The sequence below is a fragment of the Lissotriton helveticus genome, chromosome 2_2, assembly GCF_964261635.1.
Source record: "Lissotriton helveticus chromosome 2_2, aLisHel1.1, whole genome shotgun sequence".
In the NCBI taxonomy this organism is placed as follows: Eukaryota; Metazoa; Chordata; class Amphibia; order Caudata; family Salamandridae; genus Lissotriton; species Lissotriton helveticus.
Window position 1 is genome coordinate 396,043,346 of NC_136060.1, and position 23,455 is coordinate 396,066,800.

Consider the following 23,455-nt stretch of genomic DNA (forward strand, 5'->3'; position numbering starts at 1 on the left):
ATGCGAAGGGTCCTGACCTGGACCAGGAAAATTGAGGGTACGAACCCACCGGCTGCTCCTGAGGAGGCTGCACTGGATTGGACTCCTGTACCTCTTGTTCTTCAGGATGATGTACCGGAGTCGTCGAACCCTGAGAAACTTCTTCCACTTCATGCTCTGAAGACTGATATGGATCCGGAGACTGATTAGATTCCGGAGCAGGCTCACGAGATTGTAAAGGCGTGGCCTCACCTTCAGGATTACAACCTGGAGAGGGAGATATCATGCCTTTACGATGTTTTCGTGAAGTTGACTTCCTTTTCGAGTCAGACTCTCTGCTGGAATGATGTCTCGAACTGTGCTTCTTTCTCCTATGCTTCTTCTTTGATGAGCCAGAAGCATGACCCGAAGCAGACTTCGAAGCCGACCTCGACCGTCTCGATCTTGACCTCGAAGCTCTCAGTATCCTTACCCTTCAATTTGGCAGCAAGCAGTTTTGCCTCTCGATACCGAAGAGCCTTAGGGTTCATCCTAAAACAGGATCGACAACCCTTGACGTCGTGATCCAAACCCAGACACCATAAACAGTCACCATGAGAATTTCTAATGGACATCATCCTTCCACACGTATCGCATGGTTTCAATCCAGTCTTCCTCGATGACATCTCAACAGAAGACAGCAACACCAAACAGATATAGTAACCAGAAATCCACAAAAGTAACAAAGTTACTACCCGTACAACAGAAGATCCCAAGAAACCGTTAGCGTCGACTACGCAGAAAAAAGGGAACTGATGTCATCACGCAGCGTAGGCCTAATAAGGAGTCAGTGACATCAGTCGGAGTCGCGCGCGATGCCGTGCTCCTGTGACGTCGTCCACACCGGCGTGCTACAAAAGAATTTTCCGAACGTTGCTGACGCAGGGGGATATTCACAAGGTGAGGAATCCACTGGCAGATGTATCCATCAGAAATATGCATGCAAGTCCTTGACATTGGGAAAAAAAGCTTCAACTCTTGGTGAAAATGTTTGTCGCACTGTGATATGTCTCAATACATTTACCGAATGGGACATTAAAATCCTGAATTGCATTAAAAATCCTGTCTGCCAACAAACCTGCACAGGAAACGTTCGCAGCTCAGAGACTAATGGGATCTCTCTGAAGAACTAATGGACATATTGGAGCAATACTCGTAATAGCTATATGCACCCAACTCTTCGGTTCATCACATGAATGTGCAAAGAAGGGTGAGATACAGTCATCAACTTCCACGTTGCAGGGTCTGTGTGAAGAAACATGCCGAACGTGCGAATTATCAAGCCTCCTTAAGCAAGAGATTTCTTCTAAATGATCCACAGTCACCTAGTCCAATTGGGAGAGAGTGCACGTTAGAAAAACATGGAGCAGAGCAACTGGTAGTAGACTGGATGGAGGGGCAGAGAAAGTGCCATCTTTCTTGCAAGGTATGCCCCCACTTTTTGCTGAACTGCTGATGTACTTTGACTGAGTGTGCACTGGGTTCCTGCCAATTAGGTGCCCAGTGCCTGTGTTCCTTCCCTAAAACTGTGTTGAAGCTAAAACCCAATGGGAATCTCTGGCCACATGTCAGCCCCTGGTAAATGGTACCACGGGTAGCCAGGGCCTTGTGACCAGAGAACACCCCCAAGGGCTGCAACACTTATTGTGCCACCCATAGGGGCCCTGCACCCTGACACACACACACTGCCTTTGCAGGCTGAGTGTCCTGGTGCAGAACTAAACAAAATTGACATGGCACACATCCCTGGGTGCCATGCCCACAAACCCACTGCCCTGGCATACATCAGTCACCCCTTTAGCTGGGATGCCAGTGGTGAGGGCACAGGTGCAAGAGCCCTGTGCCCCTACAGTACCCAGGGTCATTCCTGGGCACTGTAAGTGCAGTGATGCCATTAAGAGTATATGGTGCTGGGAGGTTGTCTTTACGAACTCCACAGCACCACAATGGCTACACTGAAGACTGATACTTTGGTACCAAACTTCTCCGCACATTAAACCTGCTCTGATACAACTGTGGGATTTAATGTAAAATGCACTACAGAGGGCATCTTAGAGATGCCCCCTGAAATCTAACCTACAATCCACGTCTTGTCTGAGAGGCTGCCTAGGCTGCCACACAGCAGCCTAGGCAGCCTAGGCACATATGATGAATTTGTATTCCATTTATTAAAAGTATGAAAATGTTTGGGGCTATGGTTGCTAATTTCATAATACCAGACAGAAGGCAAAAAGTGATGACATTTTTTATCTCTAGGCATTCATAGCTTGCAACAAAAGTCATTAGAACCCATCCCAAAGTGGTACCAATGGACAGATTTTGGGGTCCTGCTCATGGTCAAATGTGGCTAGATTTGCATTATATATGGACCAAAAGTTTAGTCTATTAAATAAAACAAAAGTGTTTTTTCTAAAGCAGACATGCTGAACTTGCTTGTTTGAAAGTGCCATTATGTGTGATTAAGAAAATGCCAGCTCAGTTTATTAAAATATTTGGCCAGGATCACATACGTTGAAACCAGTTTGTGGGTCAAGAGCATTATAATTCGGTCAAGTAGATAAAGTCACTAGATCTCAAAGTTCCAAGTCCACTAACCCCCTTCATCAGAGGCTCCACCCCCTTAACCCTTTCCCGGCTGGTTCACATCTGACAGACGCAATAATCGCAAATAGCGAGGACAAGTAACTTCTCGGAACTCCAAGGCTAGCAAGGACAAGAAGGGCCGCCACAGCTCAGAGAATTTAGCACCTTCTCCCGCCAATGTTAGGGAGAGCTTCTCCATGCCCAGCACCTGCCTCAAACGATGGAGCCAGCCCAGAAACGTGGGAATGTATGCAGTGCGCCAATGCAACAGGGTGTTCTGGATTGCAGAGCCCTAGCAGAACCTAGGTAGGGAATCTTGGTATCTCAGTGTTAAAATGGGTGTCAACCTCGTGTTTCCAGTACCCCTGAAGCAGACCACAGTCCCAGAGCAGGTGGACCAATGTGCCCATCTCTCCACACCCCCACCAACACATCACCTCCCTGGAATGGTCAATCTCATGTAGCCTCTCCAGCATGTAATACCAATAAGTTGCGACCTTAGTAAGTGTGTCTGTAAGGCCCATGTGGTATGCGGAATGCCGGGCCCTGTAATAGATGTCCTGCCATTCTTAATGGCTGAGAACCCATATAAACTCCCTTTCCAGAACTATATATGTGCGTGTATTTAGCTTCTAGCATTCTATATAGGTCAGAGATAAGCTTTTTGTCGGATTTCCGTGTGATTAACCAGTACTCATAGGGCCACAAACTTCTGTCGGCCGAGGATCGCACCTGGCTGTTATGTCGCGCCTGAAGATATCTGAGCCGTTCCGACTCCGGCAGACCATACACCTGGCGGAAATTCGTAAAGGATAACGATACAAAGAGCGGCACCCCGCCCGCCGCCATTTTGCAAAGGCCACAGAGTCTTGCCCTGGTGTAAAATCAGGGTTATTCAGCAAGGGTGTGAGGCGACGGAAAAGAGGAGAGCTCATGTTTGACGCTAGTGCTATCCCACACTTCCGTGGGGACCCTGGTCTATGCTGCCGGCGGAGAAGGGGGATCTCCTGAAGCGGGCGACCCGCAACCGCTTGGTCTTGAAAAAGCCAATGATTCTACGACTCCCATCTGCTCCACTCTACGAGGAAGGGCAGCTGAGCCGCTTGAAAGTAGAGGAGTAGATCTGGGAAGCCAATACCCCCCCTTTTCGGGGGAGGGGGGGCGGGGAGCGTCGCAAGTCTAAGCTTTATCCGAGGTTTCTTACCATTCCAGATGAACTGAGCTAGTTCCGATTGAGTCTGGCGAATCCAGCCCATCGGTGGCCGCAGAGGGATAGTGCGTAACAAATAAAGAATCTGGGGAAGGATCGTCATCTTTACCGCCACCACTTTTCCAAGCCACGACAGGGGGAAGTGTCTCCATCTACCTAACTCCCGCCTGATCTTCGGGCGCAGCCGTGCGTAAATAATCTGAACCGTGTCTGGGAGTGTAGCAGCCAACTGAATCCCTAAGTATGGGATTGCTTCAGTCGACCAGTGGAAAGGACTCCTGTCAAAATGTCCGCGTGGGCCCATCCAAGGAGAGGTCTAGGGCCACGGACTTGCTCATGTTGACCTTAAAGCCACCACCTGGGCAAGGACTCCCTGGGCTGGGACAAGAAGAGCAGCACATTATCTGCGTACAAACTGTGTGTACCTCCCAAATGTAATCCCCTGCACCTTCGGATCCAGCCGCAGCCTCTGCGCTATCGGCTCCATGTATAGAGCAAAGAGCAGGGGCGACAGCGGGCACCACTGTCTCGTACCCTGTTTAATAGCAAACCGGGGAGAGGTAGAGCCATTGACCCGGACCGTCACGGTTGGGAACTTGTAGCAATTCATAACAAAAGTGCAAAATTTCTCCCCCATACCCGCCTTCACCAGAACCTGCTCCAAGTATGGTCAATGGATCCGATCAAAGGCCTTTTCGGCATCGATCGCCAGCATCATCAATTCTCCGGTCGTGCGTGTGGCCTTCTCTATTAAGTGCAGGGTCCTCTTGGTATTGTCAGCGGTTTGACGTTCTGGGATAAACCCGGCCTGATCCGGGTCGATCAAACCACTCATAAAAAGGCGCAAGCCGTGCCGCTAGGATGCCCGTATAAAGCTTATGGTCAACGTTGAATAAGTGAAATAGGACGGTAGCCCCACATTGCGATCGGTCTTTCCCTGGTTTAGGAGAAACCACAGCAATGGAGCGCACACCGCTAGCCCCTCCTCCGGATCGCCCCTCGGGATTCTGGTACTTGTAGTTCAATAGTGGATCACCCAGGTGGGTGCAAGTCAGTACTTGTTGGACTGATGAATCTCTAGACCCGATACATGTCCCGGGTTTTTGGGTATCGCCCGAGACATGGCTCGGGTTTCGGGATAACTTCCCTCATCAGTAGAGAAATGGTTAGGGGTGGAGGAGAAGGCCGCCAAACAACCGTCAATGGCCTCGATGCCCGAACCGGCACGCAGGGCAGCATCCAGGAGCCCGTCGGCTCAAAGCTCAAGGGAGCCAATTAGAAGAAACCACAGCAATGGAGCGCACACCGCTAGCCCCTCCTCCGGATCGCCCCTCGGGATTCTGGTACTTGTAGTTCAATAGTGGATCACCCAGGTGGGTGCAAGTCGGTACTTGTTGGACTGATGAATCTCTAGACCCGATACATGTCCCGGGTTTTTGGGTATCGCCAGAGACATGGCTCGGGTTTCGGGATAACTTCCCTCATCAGTAGAGAAATGGTTAGGGGTGGAGGAGAAGGCCGCCAAACAACCGTCAATGGCCTCGATGCCCGAACCGGCACGCAGGGCAGCATCCAGGAGCCCGTCGGCTCAAAGCTCAAGGGAGCCAATTAGAAGAAACCACAGCAATGGAGCGCACACCGCTAGCCCCTCCTCCGGATCGCCCCTCGGGATTCTGGTACTTGTAGTTCAATAGTGGATCACCCACTGTCAGCGGTTTGACGTTCTGGGATAAACCCGGCCTGATCCGGGTCGATCAAACCACTCATAAAAAGGCGCAAGCCGTGCCGCTAGGATGCCCGTATAAAGCTTATGGTCAACGTTGAATAAGTGAAATAGGACGGTACGCCCCACATTGCGATCGGTCTTTCCCTGGTTTAGGGATGACGGAGATAGTAGCCTCCAAAAGGTCTCTAGGAATCGTGCCCGGCTCCGAAAATGAATTAAAGAGGGCAGTCAAAAGGGGGGGTTCACTTGCGCACAAAATATCTTATAAAAACTTGCTGGGAAGCCGTCCAGCCCAGGCGCCTCAGCCAACTTAAGGCGAGAAATTGCCACGACTACCTCTTCTGGCCTGATATCGCGATCCAAAAGGTCCGCCTGCTCTTTTGTAAGTGCGGGAAGAGGGATGGAAGCGAGAAAGGACTCCCCCACACCCGACTCAATGGAAGACTGTGAGAAAGTGGCTCTATATATACTGGACAATAATGATGTACAGTGTGTACAGAGTCCACAATCCCCAAAGGTATAACAGAGGTTAAAGTCAGAACTGACCTTACTCTCCAAAGTCGTAGCTTGGTCGAGCAGTAAGGCAGTACCAGAGGACAGTGTAAAGCATTTGTTGTACACACTCAGTCAGCAAAAGGTTTCACACACTCAACTGAACTCCAGGCCAATTGTTATTATATCCTTATATAAATATAGTTCTTTTTATTTTTAGAACCAACAGTTATAAAAATATACTTTAAGTTATGAGTACTTTCATGTAAATACTTTGCAGAGGAGCAATAAAGTTTGTGCAAACAATAATTACAGGATAGCTAGTAAGCAACACAGTTCTGAAACACACTCTAGCATTGAGCTCAATGGGTTTTTCACAGGTAAGTACAGTTGATTACTTTATGTATTACTCTGGAAGTTCCAGGACTAGATCTTAGATTCAGTCCTAGGGTCTAAGCTGAAACCAGATGAGCAAAAACGCTTTAATTATTGTGATGAATTTTCATGAATATAAAGCGGTTTTAAAAGATCACACTTAGAAACTTTTCCATGTACTTATGACAATGTTATTCAATGGGAGGAAATTCAGGTTGCAGGTAAAGTAAGATTGCGTTACTTTTGTAACCCAGCACTGGTCTCCTAGGGCCAGCACTGGGGTCTTAACTCAAAACAGGTAGGTAATTGCGTTTCAGTATTTCGTACGATTTTTAAAGAATATTTGCAGTTTTCAAAAGTAGAAGAAATTTCATAGAGAAGCAGACAATGGGATCCTATGGAGAAAATACAGGTTACTAGTAAACCCGGTAGGGATTACTTTTGCGGTTCAGTAATGGGCTGAAAGGTACAGCACTGGCTTCTCACCTGATCAGGCGAGTACTTTCGAATTCGGACTTCGGCTGATTTTATAGGAATATTTTCAGTTTTCAAAACTTCACACTTAAAAAATGTTCAACTCAAAATGGGTCAATGTTATCCAATGGCAGGTAAGTGAATTACAGGTTTCCAGGTGAGTACTTTGTTGGTGAAGTCAGGGTTCTGGGCATCGACTCAGGGGTCCCCCAGGGTCAGGTGAGTACAGTTAGTTCAGTCCCAGCGGCACAGGGGCGGCCGGGTGCAGAGGCAGGTAGGCCCAATGTTATCCAATGAGGGACAGGGGGCCTTCGGTTGGTGGCTGCTAGCTAGCTCTGGGAGCTGGGCTGGGCTCCTGGTTACTTGCTCGGGCGGCTGGGTGCAGGGTGCTTTTGAGCCATTGGGCACTCAATGTTATCCAATGAGGATCTTGAAAAAGGACAAAAGACAGGCTCGGGGACGGTGACTCTCCAGGGGTGATCAGCACTTCAAGAGGTAAGTTGGGATGATGGAGCACAGGTAGGTACCCCAAAGGAAGGCACAGGGGGCCGCGAGGCACCGGGTGCAGGGGTGTCTTTGGGAGTCGGAAAAGCTTACCCTCGGCTGGTCGCGGTTGGGGTGTCCCCTGGTTCTGAGTCTGCAGGCGTCGGCTGGTTCGTCGAGGAGGGTCTTTGGGAACTGGACTTCGGGTCCTAGTCGCCGGGGGGACGTCCTCGTGGTCTTGGTTCGGGTTGACCCAGCCCGGGCTCGGCTGGTGCAGAGTGGGCTGATCCGGAGCTTCCTAGTGAGCACCTGGTGGGTTGTTGCGGCAGAGCCTCTTCTGATGGGAGTCCCAATATTCGAGAGGGTCAAGGCAGGCAGGTCCTCTGGGTGTCCCAAAGTTGCTGTCCGCAGAGGTCGCCGGGATTAGGCAGGAGCAGGTTCCAGGATCAATAGGCCGGTAGGGCTGGGGCCAAGTCAGTTGTTGTCCTGTTAGCAGCTGCGCGTCTGGTCTTCTTGATCTTCTTTTGCTATCGGGATCTCAGGAAGGAAGGTTCAGGGAGCCCCTAAATACTAAATTTAGGGGCGTTACAGGTAGGGCAAGGGCAGGGACCAATGGGTCCCTGTCCTGGGGTGAGGACAACCCCTAGCCTGCTCCTCTCCTGTGGGAGGGTGGGCAGGAGCCTAGCTGGGATTGGGCAGGGCTCCCCATCTACAAGATGGCCGGAGCCCGGGGTCGTGTTTCACCTCGCCTCCTCCACCTGAGGGGTGAAGTTGGCAAAGGTTGGCACACCCTCCTTCCGGACGTAGATTTTCCCGCCAGTCTTCCCGCCAGAGTGGGGGTAGAACGGGTGGGGGGGCCAGTTGCTGGGTACAGCAAATGGTCTGGAGAAGCTCTCAGAGGTGGTATGCCTTTGAAGCTTCCCCCTGTCCATCCTGGGGGAGGAGACATAGCACCTCGCCCAGGATGTGAATTGTTGCAGGCCCAGGAGTGCTGGGGCTCTACACCCAGGGGTTCTGCAACATGTCTGCTGTGTGGCAGCCTCTGCAGCCACTCAGCCCAGACGTGGATTGTAGGTTCGGGTTTTGGAGGGCATCTCTGAGATGCCCTCTTGTTCATCTGAGATGCCCTCTCGTGCATCTTACATTAAATCCCACACTGGCATCAGTGCGGGTTTAATGTGCTGAGAAGTTTGGTACCAAACTTGTCAGTCTTCAGTGTAGCCATTATGGTGCTGTGGAGTTCGTACTGACAACCTCCCAGCACACCATATACTCTTAAATGGCATCACTGCACTTAGTGCCCAGGAATGACCCTGGGTACTGTAGGGGCACAGGGCTCATGCACCTGTGCCCTCACCTCTGGCATAGGGAACCCAGCTAGAGGGGTGACTGAAGTATGCCAGGGCAGTGGGTTCTGTGGGCAGGGCACACAGGGATGTGTGCCATGTCGACTCTTGGTTTAGTTCTGTACTTAGGCACTCAGCCTGCAAAGGTAGTGTGTGGGTGCCAGGGTACAGGGCACCTGAGGGTGGCACAATAAGTGCTGCAGCCCTCAGGGGTCTTCTCTGGTCACCATGCTCTGGGTACCTAGGGTACCATTTACTAGGGGCTGACTGGTGGCCAAAGAGGCCAATTGGGTATTTTGTTTCAGCATAGCTTTTCTTTTTAGGGAAGGAACACAGGCCCTGGGCACCTGATTGACAGGGACCCAGGGCACACTCAGTCAAAGCACACCAGCAGTTCAGAAAAAAGTGGGGGCATTCCAAGGCAAGAAAGATGGCACTTTCCCACAAGGGCCCAGCATAAAGGGCGGCATAAAAATCGCTAAAGGCGGAGGCTATATCAGTGTCTTCTGTAACTCGCCCTCCCCCCTGCGAGTGAGTTTCCTGCACTGTATGTCTCGCTCGCTCCTCGCACAGCCTATTACCCAACAGGCGCCCAACACCGATCACCAGTATAAAATGTGTGTGTTCAACCTCAAGGCAGCATACTCCGCCCGGTCCTGGTCCAATGCTGCCAACTGGTGCCACATTGCCTTAAGTTGTTTCCAAACCTGGGGAGCCCCCGCCCGCTGGTGAATTTGTTCCAGCTCCCTCGTCTACCACGTAAGCTCTTCTTTTGCGCGCGCGTTCGGCGTTGTCTGCCGCCGAAATCGCAATGAGCTCCCCATGCAACACTGCCTTGAACGCTGGCCATTGTGTCGCCAGTGTGGTGTTGGTATTGCTATTGTGCGCAAGATAGTCAGTTATGACCCTCTGGAGACGTGTGACCACCTCCTTACGATGTAGCCGTGTTTCCCGGAGCCTTCAGCTCCGCACCATACGCGAAACAGGTGGGAGGGAAAACCCAACTGTCACTGGTGCATGGTCCAATAGATGTGCAGTCCAATATCCACCCCCGTCGTGAGTGCCTGGAGTGATGTAGATGCCAGTAGATAATCTAAGCGAACATAGTCTTGTGTGCATTGGAGTAGTAGGTGTATTCCCTAGTGCCCGGGTGGCAGTAGCACCAGAGGTCTACCAAACCCACCTCCCGTAAGCGAGCCAGCCCAGCCGAGGAGAGCGCTCCCGCCTGAGAAGTACGTGGACAGGACCTATCCAGGGAGTTATCAAAAACTAAATTAAGGTCCCCTCCCAGTAGGACATGGGGATCTGTTGTATTTGAAGCCTCACTAAGTGCAAGATGAAAACATTTCTCCTGATCCTCATTAGGAGCGTACACCAAACCTATAATGAACACTGAAGAGCCCCAGGAGAACCTAGATGTCAATAGCCTCCCCTTATCTCAGCCCCCTTTTGCAAGACCTTACCCCGAAATCGCTGGGCCACCAAAAATCGCAACACCTGCGCACTTCGTGGCAGCGGAGGAGAAAAATTGAAAGGGAAAACTACGAGACCTAAGGCGGTGGCAATCTCTCTGCAATAGATGCGTCTCCTGTAAGAGGCAGATGTCGGCCTGCGAGTGCTCTAGCAAAGAAAGGATCGCCTTGCGCTTCACCGGGTTATTTAACCCCCAGACATTCAACGTGAGGATCTCAAGTTCAGTGTTAGGTATTACTTACTAGACACCAGAAAGTGCCAGTAGGATCCTGCCAACTGTGAAAGGGGTGAATGGGGTAAGCCCCGCACCTCAAGGGCAAGTGTGGACAATGCTCTGTGCCCTCCCAATATGGACATGTGGACTTGATACAAACTAACCCTCGCCCGGCTACCCTACCCCAACAAAAACCCCAGAAAGAAACAAACAGTCAGAACATGTCCAGATTGTCCTTCATCCTCAGACGACCGGAAACATGGTATAGTGGGGTAACCCATGATACACACCACCGCTCCCCCTCCCGCCGACGACCCCCCAAAGAAAGAGCAGACAAAGGTAAGCCAGCAGACCTAGATACTTCCCAACCTTCAACCCGTCTGAGGGGGATTAGTTTCCAAGGCAGTCGTCTCTACCGCAGCCCTCTGCAATCACATTAGCCGGAGGCTTTTTCAACCGCCGTCGCCGACCTTGCATGCGCCACCGGGGCCTGGAGCCCTCCCCGTCATCTCCTGACGCGCTGTCTTCTGTTCCTCTGCCGTTGGATCGATGCCCAGTACTAGACAGGCCTCCAAGACCGAACGCAACTGATATAGTTTGTTCTCCAACTTAAAGACCAGGCGGAACGGGTGGCCAAAACTAAGATTTTTTGCTGCTGTAGGTGGGTCGTAACAGGCCTGAAGAGCCTGCGATTTTTCAAGGTGAACGCCGAGATGTCCTGGAAAAGGACTGGCGACTGGCCTTGAAATGTCAGTGGCTGCATCCGTCTGGCCCTCTGCAGGATCTCCTCCTTCGTGCGAAAATCCTGCACACATACCAAGATGTCCGGAGGGATCCCCACGCGGTGGGCCCTATCCGGCCGCAGCTCAGAGTCGAACTGGCGCCCCAAGATGTGATTGAAGAGTTCCCTTGCATAGCGAAACAGGTCCTTCGTTTACTTATTTACTGGCACATTGTGAATCCTTATGTTGTGCCGCCGTGAGCGGTTCTCGAGATCCTCCAGATGAGTCTGGAGATCAACCTGCTGATCAAGGAGGTGCACAATTTCTTGTTGCATGGCCGCAAGTTCAGTGTCTGTGTTGTCGCTCTTGGACTCAAGCTTCGCAACCCTTTCCCCTATGCCGTCCATGTCCCTGCGGACCTCCCAAAGCTCACTTGTGAATTCTTTTTTCAGGGTATGAATATCATCCCTCAGAGATGTGAATAAGCCGGGCGTGGGCTCCGAGGTGGTCTGTTGTGCGGCAGCGGCCATGGCGTCCCTCAATTGGTTTTCCTGTACCTTAGCGAAGAGATACTTCACGGTTTTATCCCTGCGCCCCCTGGAGGTGGACATCGCCCATCCCTGGCGCCACCGCTCACCACTGAACAGCCCACAATCCGATGGTCCTCAGACCAGCAGACCCACCTTCTTTATCACCCGCCAGACCCTCAGTCCTCCGCCTGGCAGGTATCCCTCCACCATAGAGGTGCCAGGCCTGATTGTCCACTCTTCTTCTGCAACGCCTAAACTGCTTTCCTACCTGGTGAGTACTCTGACCTCTACGCTGACCAGGAAGCGACGGCGGACTCTCCAGGTGCCCACAGCCCCCGCTCCTCTCCCGAGGTGCTGCCAGGGCCACTTCAGCTATTCCGGACCCTCGCCCCCCCCCCCCACAGTAGAGCGCTGAGCCCACTGCGCCCACTCTCAGGCCTCCGGCTGACCCCTGACTGGGTCCCCAAGCATGTCCACTCTTCAATTAAGGGCCGCCGCTATCCTCCACCAGCTGCCTGCTCTCCTCCAACAGGCCCCCAGCCTCAGTTACAGCGCTATCACAGTCTGGTACAAGCGTCCTACGGCCCACCACCTTTACCCGTAGGGGCCACACCAGTGCAGTCTGTACCCCGGGGGCTCTAGCGTCCCTGACCCCGCTCCAGCTCCCAGCGGGGACCCGCTGCTTGCAGCCCCACACTTAACTCTTGCAGGGGGGATTCCACACTCTAGGCTATGGCCCCTCAATCGGCGCTGGTCCAAGTAGTGACCCCCGTACAGTCCTGGCAAAGGCAGACCCCGCTGGGCTCACTGAAGCTCCGAGGCCGAGCCCCGCTCCGTATCATGCCGTAGAGCCGCCCCGGCTTCACTCAGCGCCGGAGTCTAAGTCCACGAGCGTCAGCAGCCTCAAAATGGTGGCACCGCTCCCGCACGGTGATGCCGTCGGGTCCGCAGCTGATTTCCCCCCCCGGCCAGCCGCAAACCCAGGTCGGGTAAAGCCAGTCAAGACGTCCCGCAACAATCGCTCCGCCGCCTGTTAACGGGCACACCGACTGGGCCGCACCGCTCCCCGGAATTCCTCAGTTAGGCCGCCTCCCAGGTCGCTCTGTCTCCTAGGCGTATAGCGAAGGCTCGGCAGACCCCTCCACCACCATCAATCGCTCAGAGGCCCCCCCCCCCCCTCCCCGAGAGCCTTTAAAGGAGCAATTATTGTTCCTCTCCTAAAAACACCAGGGGCTGACCCCCAGACTCTGACTAACTGCACTTACTGAAGCCTCTGGTCCTATTTCTCTGTTTCCCTACCTCGCCAAGGAATCCCATGTGGCCAAATGCCTCTGCGCCTTTATGGAACAGTCGGACTACCTTGACCCCCACCACCTGGATATCACCCAGCTCATTCAACAGAGGCAGTGATACTGGCAGTGCTGGACACACTTCAGAAAGAAGACGATAAAGGATATCTCCAGGCCCTGGTGCTGCTAGATGTTTCAGCTGCATTTGACATGATCAACCATGGCATCTTGACCGTTCCCAGGACGCTGGACTCCAGGGGTCAGCTCTTAACTGGATACGGTTGTTCTTAGAGGACCACTCCCAGTCAGTCGACCTATCTCAGTTCACAACATCTAAAACTGTTAGGACATGTGGAGTACCTCAGGGTTCCTCATTATCACGTCACTTGTTCTACCTACATCTCCTTCCATTGATCCGGTCCTTGAAAGAAAGGAAGGTTTGCACATTCAATTACGCTGATGATCTACAATTAATGTTTATCATTAATAACACACTTGATTCTGTGTCCAAATTTCAAACTACTATGCTGTACATCTGTAATTGGATGAACAGACCCACTTAAAACTCAATCCGGACAAGAACGAACTTATTCTGATACAGGGCACTCAGAACCCATGGAGCTCCCATTTTTGGCCAACTGAGTTGTGCTCTCTCCCCACTCCATTCCCAACATCAGCCAAGAGCATTGGGGTGATAATTAGCAGCGACTTAACCATGAACATCCTGATTATAATCGGTGACCTTGACCTTGACCTGCTTCCTTCAGTTAAGCAAGATAAGGAAGATCAGTAGACTCACTAGGGAAACCTTTATACAGGTTACCCTAACCATGGTTATTTCACATATAGACTAAACCAACTCTATATTTTGGCATACCATTATATCCTACTAAAAGACTGCAATTGGTGCAGAACCAGGCAGCTAGATTGATCTTCCAGCAGCCCAGATGGCAACAAGTCTCCCCTCTCATGAGGAAGATACATTAGCTCTCCATTCCACAACAATCCACTTTCAAAGTTGGTGGTCTTATCTTCAAGGCCTTGCACGGCGCAAGCCCAAAATTAATCTCTAGTCTTATTCAAATGCATACAACTACTCGCAACCTGCGGTCATCCCACATGAATCTTTTGGTCAAAGTGGATGCAGGTTTGCAGTGCTAGCACCCAGATTCTAGAACTCCCTTCAATCTGACATCAAAGACTGCACGGACCTTTTGAAATTCAGAAGGCTCAAGACAGGGCTATTTACCCAAGCTTATGACTGAAACTCAAGCATATGATCAACCAAGAGGGCTCAGCATATCCTAGAATTGGCGCCAAAAAATCAATCGGTGTACATGCGATTTATAAGACATTTTGACATAACAGAAGAACACACTGACAGTCCAAGGTAACAATGGAGTGGTGGAGCAAAAGGTATGAGATTAAGGGCATACACTGAGCAAGGTAATGGGTACAGGTCAAGGAATTAGAAGTGTGTTACAGATTTTGCAATGCTGAACTTTCGACACTATCCAAGAGCTGAGTTACCAGCCTTATAAACAATGAAACTTCAAATTATGAAAGGTTAGCCTTACCGAATGTTCTGCTGAGCCATTCATCTCTGCGCTTACTGAAGCCTCCGGACTACAATCAGCAATCTTTTCTTTCTTAGTTTCCCTAAAGAAAAAATGCATATTAAAATGATTTGAGGTTTGTAGACCAGTATTGATTAACTCAGTGCAAATGGGAAAATGTGGAAACTAAGATTTTAAATTCTAAATAGCTGTCATCTCCAGAAAACAATCCCACTCAGTAACTTATGAAAACGAAGTTAGTCTAATTCAATACACAAATCGGTGGTGTATGAAATACTCTTGAATGAGAGGTGTTACAGCAAACAAATGGACGGAATGCTGACAATGCAAACATTCTTCCCCAATCAAAATAACTGGGTTAAATCCATCGTTCTATTGCCCACCACACCATCCCAGTTTGGACCCAGCCATATACAGATCAGTCTTGACCCTGCCTGGCCAGGACATCCCTGGACCAGAAACAAGCATCCTTGGACCAGTTTCAGGGTATGTCACCCTTCTTCAGCCGAGCTAGCTTGAATCCAGTGGCACAGTCAGCAAGGGACCCAGGTCTGAGCATACCAATCCCACTTAGGGCGAAACGTTTTACAGCAAACAAATGGACGGAATGCTGACAATGCAAACATTCTCCCCCATCAAAAGATCTGGGTTAAATCCATTGTTCTTTTGCCCACTACGCCAACCCAGTTTGGAGGACTGATTTGCATATGGCTGGGTCCAAACTGGAATGGCTTGGTGAGCAAAAAAACGATGGATTTAGGCCCAGATCTCTGTACTGGGGTGAATGCATGACATTGTTCTGCATTGTCCATCAATAGTTCTTTTTGCATTGGTCACCCCAAGTGGGACGGGTATGCTCATACGTGAGTCCCGTGCTCTCCATGCCACTGCCACTGGAATCAAGCTATCCTGGCTGAAGAGGAATGAAACCCCAAAACCGGTCCTAGGATGCGGTTTCCAGTCCAGGTAGGACCTGGCCTGTCTGGTCGGGCTTGACTGTTCCTACTGGGCGCAGGGTCACGACTGATTTGCATCTGGCTGGGTCCACACTGGAATGGCATGGTGAGCAAAAAAAAATGATGGATTTAGGCCCAGATCTCTGTACTGGAGTGAATGTATGACATTGTTCTGCATTCTGTCCATCAATAGTTCTTTTTCCTTGAATGAGAGGTAGAAAAAGATAATAGAAATATATACACGCATAGAATACACACACACACAGAAATTCACATTAACAGGAGCCAAGAGAAGACCATGAACTCAGACGAGCATGAGACTACAACAGCATAAGTGTAGCCGAGAAGAGAATGAACTGAATCAGAGCTATTTTACAATGTTGTTTAAAAAAAAGAATACATTTCTCAAGCTATTTCAAACTATTCGTATAACGTAATTAGCTTTCCCGTTTAAAGCAAATTCAAATGAAAACGGTCATTCATGTAACACTAAATATCTTGCTTGTGCAGGTAAAGGTCATTGATACTTCAGCATAAACGGGGGAGGGGGTCGCAAAATCGCGGCTTGCATGGTTCTAAATTGAATCTGAATGGGTAAGGGAAAAAAACTGAAATTACTAGTAGTCCGAACTGCTTCGTGGCATCTTCATTAAATTAATCAATTATAGATACAGTGCTGCCTGCATGTGGGAGTTACCATAACATTAGCTTCAAATAACTGAACTGTTAAGTTTACACCTGGCATCATAAAATTCAAATAACCACACGAGAGCATCTAGTCGATTATTTCAAATGTCTGACGGCCAGTTAGATGAAAATAAACAAAAAAAAAGACACTGCAGCATAAACCCTAATTTTAATAGACCCTAATTTGCTGCCCAGAAAAAATACTGAAAAAAAAGCAATTGTATGAAACTACAGCCAGGTAAACAGAACTGCAAAGCAGACTGAAAATGTCACTTTGTCATTGAAGGAGTCAGCAGCGACAGTATCCCCGTGTACAGTGCACTGTAGCTGTAGAGCATTTCTTTGGGCCAGTGAGAGGATGTATGAACACTGCGTGGGTTGATTTCATCGTATTTGAGAAAATGTATAAGCCGATGAAGCCTGGATGCAGATCGTAGAACACATGTAACGCTCTTCAAAATGGAAGACCAATTCTCCACTGACATCTAGCACTGAGGAGGGAAATGCACGAGCACACCCAGTGGTGCTAGCATCTCATTCTGACTAACATTAATCGAAGCAACCTGCGCAATTAAGACCCTAATTTAACCGGAAGCATTTAATGATGGCACAATATATTTTACAAATAAGGCTTTGCATATTTTGTTCTGGACAATACCTCATTCATGCCTCCTTACTGCTCTTCAGTTAAAATGAGGCGAGGTTTTCCTATCAAAGGTCTATTCGTTAACGCAAAAACACAGTAAACAATCCACCACAGTAGGTATTGTTTTTTAAGTAGCCAAACGGATTCATAAGGGTCCATAATTAATAAAAAAAAGTAAACGGATATTTTTTCCTCTCTAGGTAGAAACTCTCAATGTTTATTGGTAAGTGTGAAAATCAAAATACTTTGGGAAGGAGAAACAGAAGTTCTCATTAAAACTCGAATGGAATACCATGGAAGGTTCCCTAGCAAATTTAGACTTTACCTCACTACCACTACAAGCTATAGCGAACCACTGGTAACTGCTTTCCTTTAAAAAAAAAATTTTTTTAAAAAGCCGCAATGTGGAACAGTATGGTGAATCTATTCCAGTCAACATTTATTTTGGTGTTATACATACAGAATTAACACTTTGCACTTTTGCATTGAATAAGTGTTTGGTGTACGGTGTATTTTACTAACATACCAATGCATGATAAAAATAGTAATGATTGATAGAACTAGAAATGAAAGAAACACATTGTTTTTTTCTGGGATTATAGCATCCAACCATTTCTAGCACCATTCTTCTGACCTCGGAGACTTTGGCTGTCTTTCAAGGTTATGTGAAGCCCTGAGATTTGTCACTTTTCTGGCGCAGAGCATATTGTAAGAATATTTCCAGAGCATGGGATGAAAGCATGGTGCCATACAAACAACATCTCATCAGTCCGGGATGTATATTCAAAGAATTGATGAATTCAGGTGAAGGGTACAACTACAGGTCAAATACCAGCACAGATGAGGTAACCGGTCACGTTTTCTGGTCGGAACTTAACTATGCCATGTTTGACCCAGAAAATACTCTTATCAGTCAAAAAGAAAAATATATTTTATAATTTCAGGTATGACTTGGCTTTGATCAAATTTCCCCAAATCTGGAGTAGCGATCCTTAGAAATAGGCCAGAACCAATAAGGTACCCTGGCGTAGCGATACCTAATGAAGAGGAGTGGTTAACTGTGAAACTAGGAAAGCTCTTCCTTTTAAAAGCGAAGCAGACCAACCCGAGAGCTGAATGGCGATGCTGAACGTTGGCAGAAGCCAAAAGACCATGCAGAAGCCTGCAGCCAGCACTTGCATTTTCTGGAATGCCTAGATGTTGAACCAGAGACCAAAAATTCAACTGCACGTGTCTGGAGAGAAGAACTGGTTCTCTACAACAGGATGGGAAAGATCTGCAATGAGACACCTATGTGGGTCATAGCTGTACACCAGCATTTTAAGGTATGCATTCAGGTGTGCTTAAGCAGCTTAAATTGTATGCTTTAGGTTATTTGGTTTACTAAAACCTGTCAGGTGCCCCACAAGTCTTACCTTTGCTTGTGATGCAATTCCGCAGAGACAAGAGCACCCGTCCCTGTACCCGCCTGACCCTCGTGGAAGGCAATACCCAGCAGGGATAAGATGGACGCAGGGATGGGAGCCAGGGTGTAGGGCTAAATGATAGCGTGGAGCTGGCGGGGCGTCCCGGTGTCAACTAGAAACCAATAAAGAGCTAGATCAGAAAAGGAGTCCGACCAGAAAAAGAACCACCCCACACATGCACACACAGACCTAGTAACCCTCTCACCAATGCTTCCGGGAATAAGGTCCCCAGACAGGTTCAGCTCCAGATACGAATAGATAAGGTGAGGCGCTCCTGCGCGTTTCACCCAAGCCCAAACCAAAAGAAGCGCTCCTGCGCAGGGGCAAAACGAACTTGGTCAAAACAGGTAAGCAAGCGCTCCGGCGCGTGTAGCAGGAAATAGTGCGTAGTCACTCAACCTGTGGCATCCCCAATAAGCAACACAAGCCTGTTGGCTGAGCGGTTTCCCTAGTAGCGCTCCTGCGCGGTGGGAAACCGAAATGTACAAAACCAAAACAAAACACTCCTGTGCAAGGCCTACAAACACCCTCAAGGCGCTCCTGCGCGGCAAGGGTTAAAGAACCAAAAAAGGGCACATCCCTGGATCACCCAGGAGGAAGAACAAGCAAGCGCTCCTGAGCAGCGCAGACGTGAAGGCAGAACAGCGCTCCAGCGCGGCGTGACTCTGGTGACAGGCGAGCCTCAGCAAGCGCTCCGGCGCGTGTAGCTGACGTGACAGCTGAGCAGCGCTCCAGCGCGGCTTGACTCTGTAAGAGACTGGCAGGTCTCGGCAAAGGCGAAAGGAGTCCGCCTCACAGGAACCTCCAGCAAGGAATTCGAAGCACAGAGCCGGCGGGAAACGCGCTGTTTAAGCGATTCCCCCGGAAGTGCTTCTGTGCTCCCAGGTTGCTGCCGGGCCTAGACTGGGACACTACTTCCGGCCGGAAGTGAGTATTCCGGCGTTCTGTGTGTGAATGCGGGGATGGCCAGCCGCGGCATCGCCACGAACCGTGACAAAACCTAACCAACTCTAGTTAGAATAGGGCTTCAGTATCTGGAGATAGAGCCAACCATAGACAGGTTTCAGTTTAGCTAATAGTACAAGGATGTAATTAATTTCACTTTGTTTAATGCAGACTAGAGACTGTACAAGGTTTGTCATTTTGATACATCAAATGTTACAAATGATGTCTAGAATGTGGGGCTGCCCGCTCTCCCCACTTTTTTCCCTGGCCATAGAACCCTTAGCCAGGACGGGGCTGCGATATCCAGGACTGCACATGGGCAAATCCATTACATCGCACCTTACGCCGATCTACTCATGTTTTTAGCAAATACAGTAGACGCCCTCGCCGGAGCAAAGTGTTTGCTTCATGATCTTGGCGCTATTGCTGGACTCGAGGTGAATTGGGCAAAGTCTTGCCTGTTCCCCCGCTGCCCAATTGGCTGGTGGACCTCAAATTACAGATGGAGTGCAGTGGGAATATCATTGCCTGACATATCTGGGGACCCAAATCTATCATATGCAGACAGACTTACTGGAGGGTAATGTGGGTCAAGCCATCCAGGTCTTTAAAAGCAGCATTGACTTTTGGGGGACTCCGCCTCTCTCAGTGGCTGGCCGAGCGGCCCTCCTCAAGATGGTGACATTCCCTAGGCTGCTGTACTACTTCAGAACCCTGCCAGTCTGGATACCTGCGTCGAATTTTAAAATGCTCCAATTGATGATTATAGGGCTGCTGGCAGATGAAGGGTGGCGCTGAAAACACGGAGACCAAAGTCCGAAGGTGGACTGGCGGCCCCTGATTTCGAGACCTATTACTTTGCGGCTCAACAACAGTGGCTCACTCAAGCAGTAGTGTCAACATTTCGAGGGTCGGGCGAACGTGATGGAGAGCGGACCCCTGGGCCGGTAATCTTGGCAATTTTTTTACAACTGCCTCTGCGACTCCAGGCGCTCACTAACTAGGTCATGACGTTTCGGCTTTGCTGGAACAGGAGCTAGAAGAGAGCGCAGATCGCACGTCCTTTTGCCCCGTGAGATTCCTTTGGCCATGTGCACTGCTCTGCCGCATGGGACAGCTGGGCTGTGTTGACCGACTGAAAGGAGAGGGGTCTGTATACAATGGGGAACCTATATGAGGATAACACCTTGCTTCCTTTCGGTACTCTGCAGGACAGATATGACCTGCCACGTGGGGACTTTGTTCCACTCAGCCTTCGCTGCGGCCATCCAAAAGCATTGGAGGGAAGGGTTATCTGAACCGCAAACCTTAATGGCCTGCTAGTATGTAGCTTTAGAGGCGGGAACCTTTAAGGCGGTTACCTGCCAATATAGGCGTATGACGCACGAGTCACTGACTCAGTTGTTGGCACTGCAACAGAAGTGGAAGAGGAGTTGGGGGAAGAAATACCCGAGAAAGCGTGGACAGGGCTAGTTGAATGGGCGTGGAACAGCTAGAGAAATGCTCGTTTTCAACTAGTGCACTTTTTTATTCTGCACAGGGCGTATCTCACCCCGGCAAAAATTAATACATACTTCGGCACGGATACAGCAATGTGCCAGCGCTGCAACACGGAGGGTCTGGATTTCCGGCACATGAAGTGGGACTGCCCCCAGCTTGGGACCAGGTGGTTATGCTGTTGTGTGACATTACGGAGAGGGAAATAGAGCCCACAATAGGACTTTGTTTATTGCACTGGTTCACCCATAACTAAGAACAAAATCACTAGTAAGTTATTGGACTTGGGCCTTCTCTTGGCTAAAAGACATTACGGCACATTGGACATCCAAGAAGGGTCCAAGTGTTCAGAGATTAAAGGCCGACCTCCTTAAATGGACGGAATGTGAAGGCACCATTAGAGTACAGTTGGCTCACCGAGCCAATAGCAAGAAAGCTTTGGAGGCAACAAGGGCTTGGGAAGCATTAGTAATCTTGCTGAGGGTCCCGGAGGATGATCTGGATATAGACTCCACGGTTGGTTCGATCTGATTTTGTAATTTGTAGAGCGCTCGAATGCCCAAGGGCGTCTTGGCGCTGTTAAAGATAAAGTTTGGGGTCAGGCTGTTTTGCCCTGACCAGCGTGTATCCACTAACTGACTACCTGTACCTGGGGTATACCTGATTTTGTTTGCCTGGGATGCTGCAGAACTCCAATATTGATTGCAGTATACCTGTATAGTATTCCTTTGTGCTACACCTTGCTTTTGCCAAAAAGTTTGCTATGTGTGATAAGCCGGGGAGGGAGGAGGAATAAGTGGGAGGGGTGAAGTTTTGTTTCATATTCTTAATTGTGTGGCACAGGTGTCTCACATGTTTCTCATTGATAATTGGCCAATACGAATACATCTGCTTTTAATGAACTTGTTGATAGTTACAACTATTATATGGTGGAATGATACACAATATCTGTCGCTTATGGCTATGTCACATGTACCAGGGTGCAACCAGGGTGTGTTTATGTTAAATGAGTACCTGTTCGCCTTCTTATTCTGATTATGATTGAATGTTTTTGTCTCGGAAATAAAAAAATAAACATTTTTAAATGATGACTAGAATGTGTATCTATGTCCAGAGTTATGGTGTCCAAGGTTCCCACATAATAAAACGTGAGCCTGTCAGTTAAAAATGTCTTGCTCAAGTGCACATGCTTCTAATAGATGAAGTGACGAGATACAATGGCGAGGTTTGTTTCGCCCTTCTAGTAGAAGTCAATTACTTAAACAGGAGTTTGACTCGGCTAGGTGCACAAGACAAGGATAGATTGTTTTCCGCAGCACAAGCAAAATCACTTCACTTGAAGAAAAAATAAACAACCTTATGCAAGATCTTCTGGCTTCTTTCAAGTTTTCCATGTACTGTGTCGGTATATTTAAAATGTCTATATCGCACTTACTCCGGACTCATGCTGCAGAGGTCAAAAATACCAGGTCAGGATGAATGAATGGCCCTAGAGAAGGTCTTCGAGATTCTCTCTATGGAACGGTCATGTACAAGGTACCCTTTTATATGGAAAAATGTGGGAACACTGGGTGGCACAAAGATTGCGGATCCTTGCTGATTACAGGAGCTTCCACTCACTGAAATGTAAGAAAAATGTCTGATTATTCCTATAATTTTACTTTTGCACTCTGGGTAAGAAGACTTAGTGGCATCCATGACCCCGCACCACACTAAACTTCCCTGCGTACCTAGTTTTTTTAGAAAAGCTTGGTTTAGTTAGATCTTCTGGGCCGCAGAAGAGCCTTGGGATCAGATACTGCAGCTATCCACATCAACAAAATGTAGCAATTTTCATGGCAACATCTAGAGGTTTCATGTTGCATTCTGGGGCTTATCAAATGTGTGTTTAAAAAAAATAACATTAAAGACGTTTGAGGACACAATTGTGTCTCACCTCATCCAAGCCAATGTTGCAGGGATTCTGCACCTACACAGAACTATGCGCAGGAAAACAGGACCTCGGTGTATAGGGGTGTACCAACCCATCACCTTAGTACCCAAAATCCCAAAACCAACGAGCTATAGTGTTTCATTCGTTCTCCAAAATAAAGCTACAAATTGTTAGACAACGCAGAACACAACACAATCGTGGTAGCAAGACGTACCCTTTCGCTCACTTACTCGAACTTGTCCACAATAAGAATTGGGAAAGACTCTGTAATAGTTAGCAATGTTCATTTTAACTATTGTGCACTACAATACAGTATACAAGCCACTAACGGCAAAATGAATAAACTCAATACAATTAGCATTGTTACAATTCCATAGAGTACGAAAAGGGAAGTCATTATATAAAAAGACAGTGGAAACAGGACTAAAAGGTCTAACCACCCTCCCCTTGACCGAAAGAAGTGTATTATATAAAGGAAGATATCGGGGCTGTCAGCAGACCCCATACCATAAAGCCTAGTTGGAAAGTTTACAACATAGGAACAACATAGCTCTTCTCCAAGGAAAGGGCTCGCTCCAACTGTGTCTTAAAACATGCATCTCTGTAATATCAAAGCACGAATATCCAGCAACGCAGCTGTGTTAAGCATGTTTTGTCTCGGTGCTACGGATTAACCACAACAAAACAAGGGGCATGGTTTATCGACCTTGCACATAATATTCAGACTAAACTCCAGGAACTCAGCAGAGAACGAGAAAAGCAGACAGTTTATATGTGAAAGGCATAAACAGAGTCTTGCAAAAATAAAATTAT

At 48.8% G+C, this 23,455-nt stretch overlaps 1 protein-coding gene across 6 annotated transcripts in view; it reads right to left on the reverse strand.

Moving 5' to 3' along the window:
- Positions 1-23,455, reverse strand: part of TACC3 (transforming acidic coiled-coil containing protein 3) — a 475,241-nt gene that overhangs the window by 344,601 nt on the left and 107,185 nt on the right. For all 6 annotated transcript variants that reach the window (XM_078678629.1, XM_078678625.1, XM_078678627.1 and 3 more), the window contains exon 5: positions 14,513-14,594. In XM_078678629.1, coding sequence (XP_078534755.1) covers positions 14,513-14,594 — 82 coding nt within the window. The remainder of the gene's footprint in view (positions 1-14,512; positions 14,595-23,455) is intronic.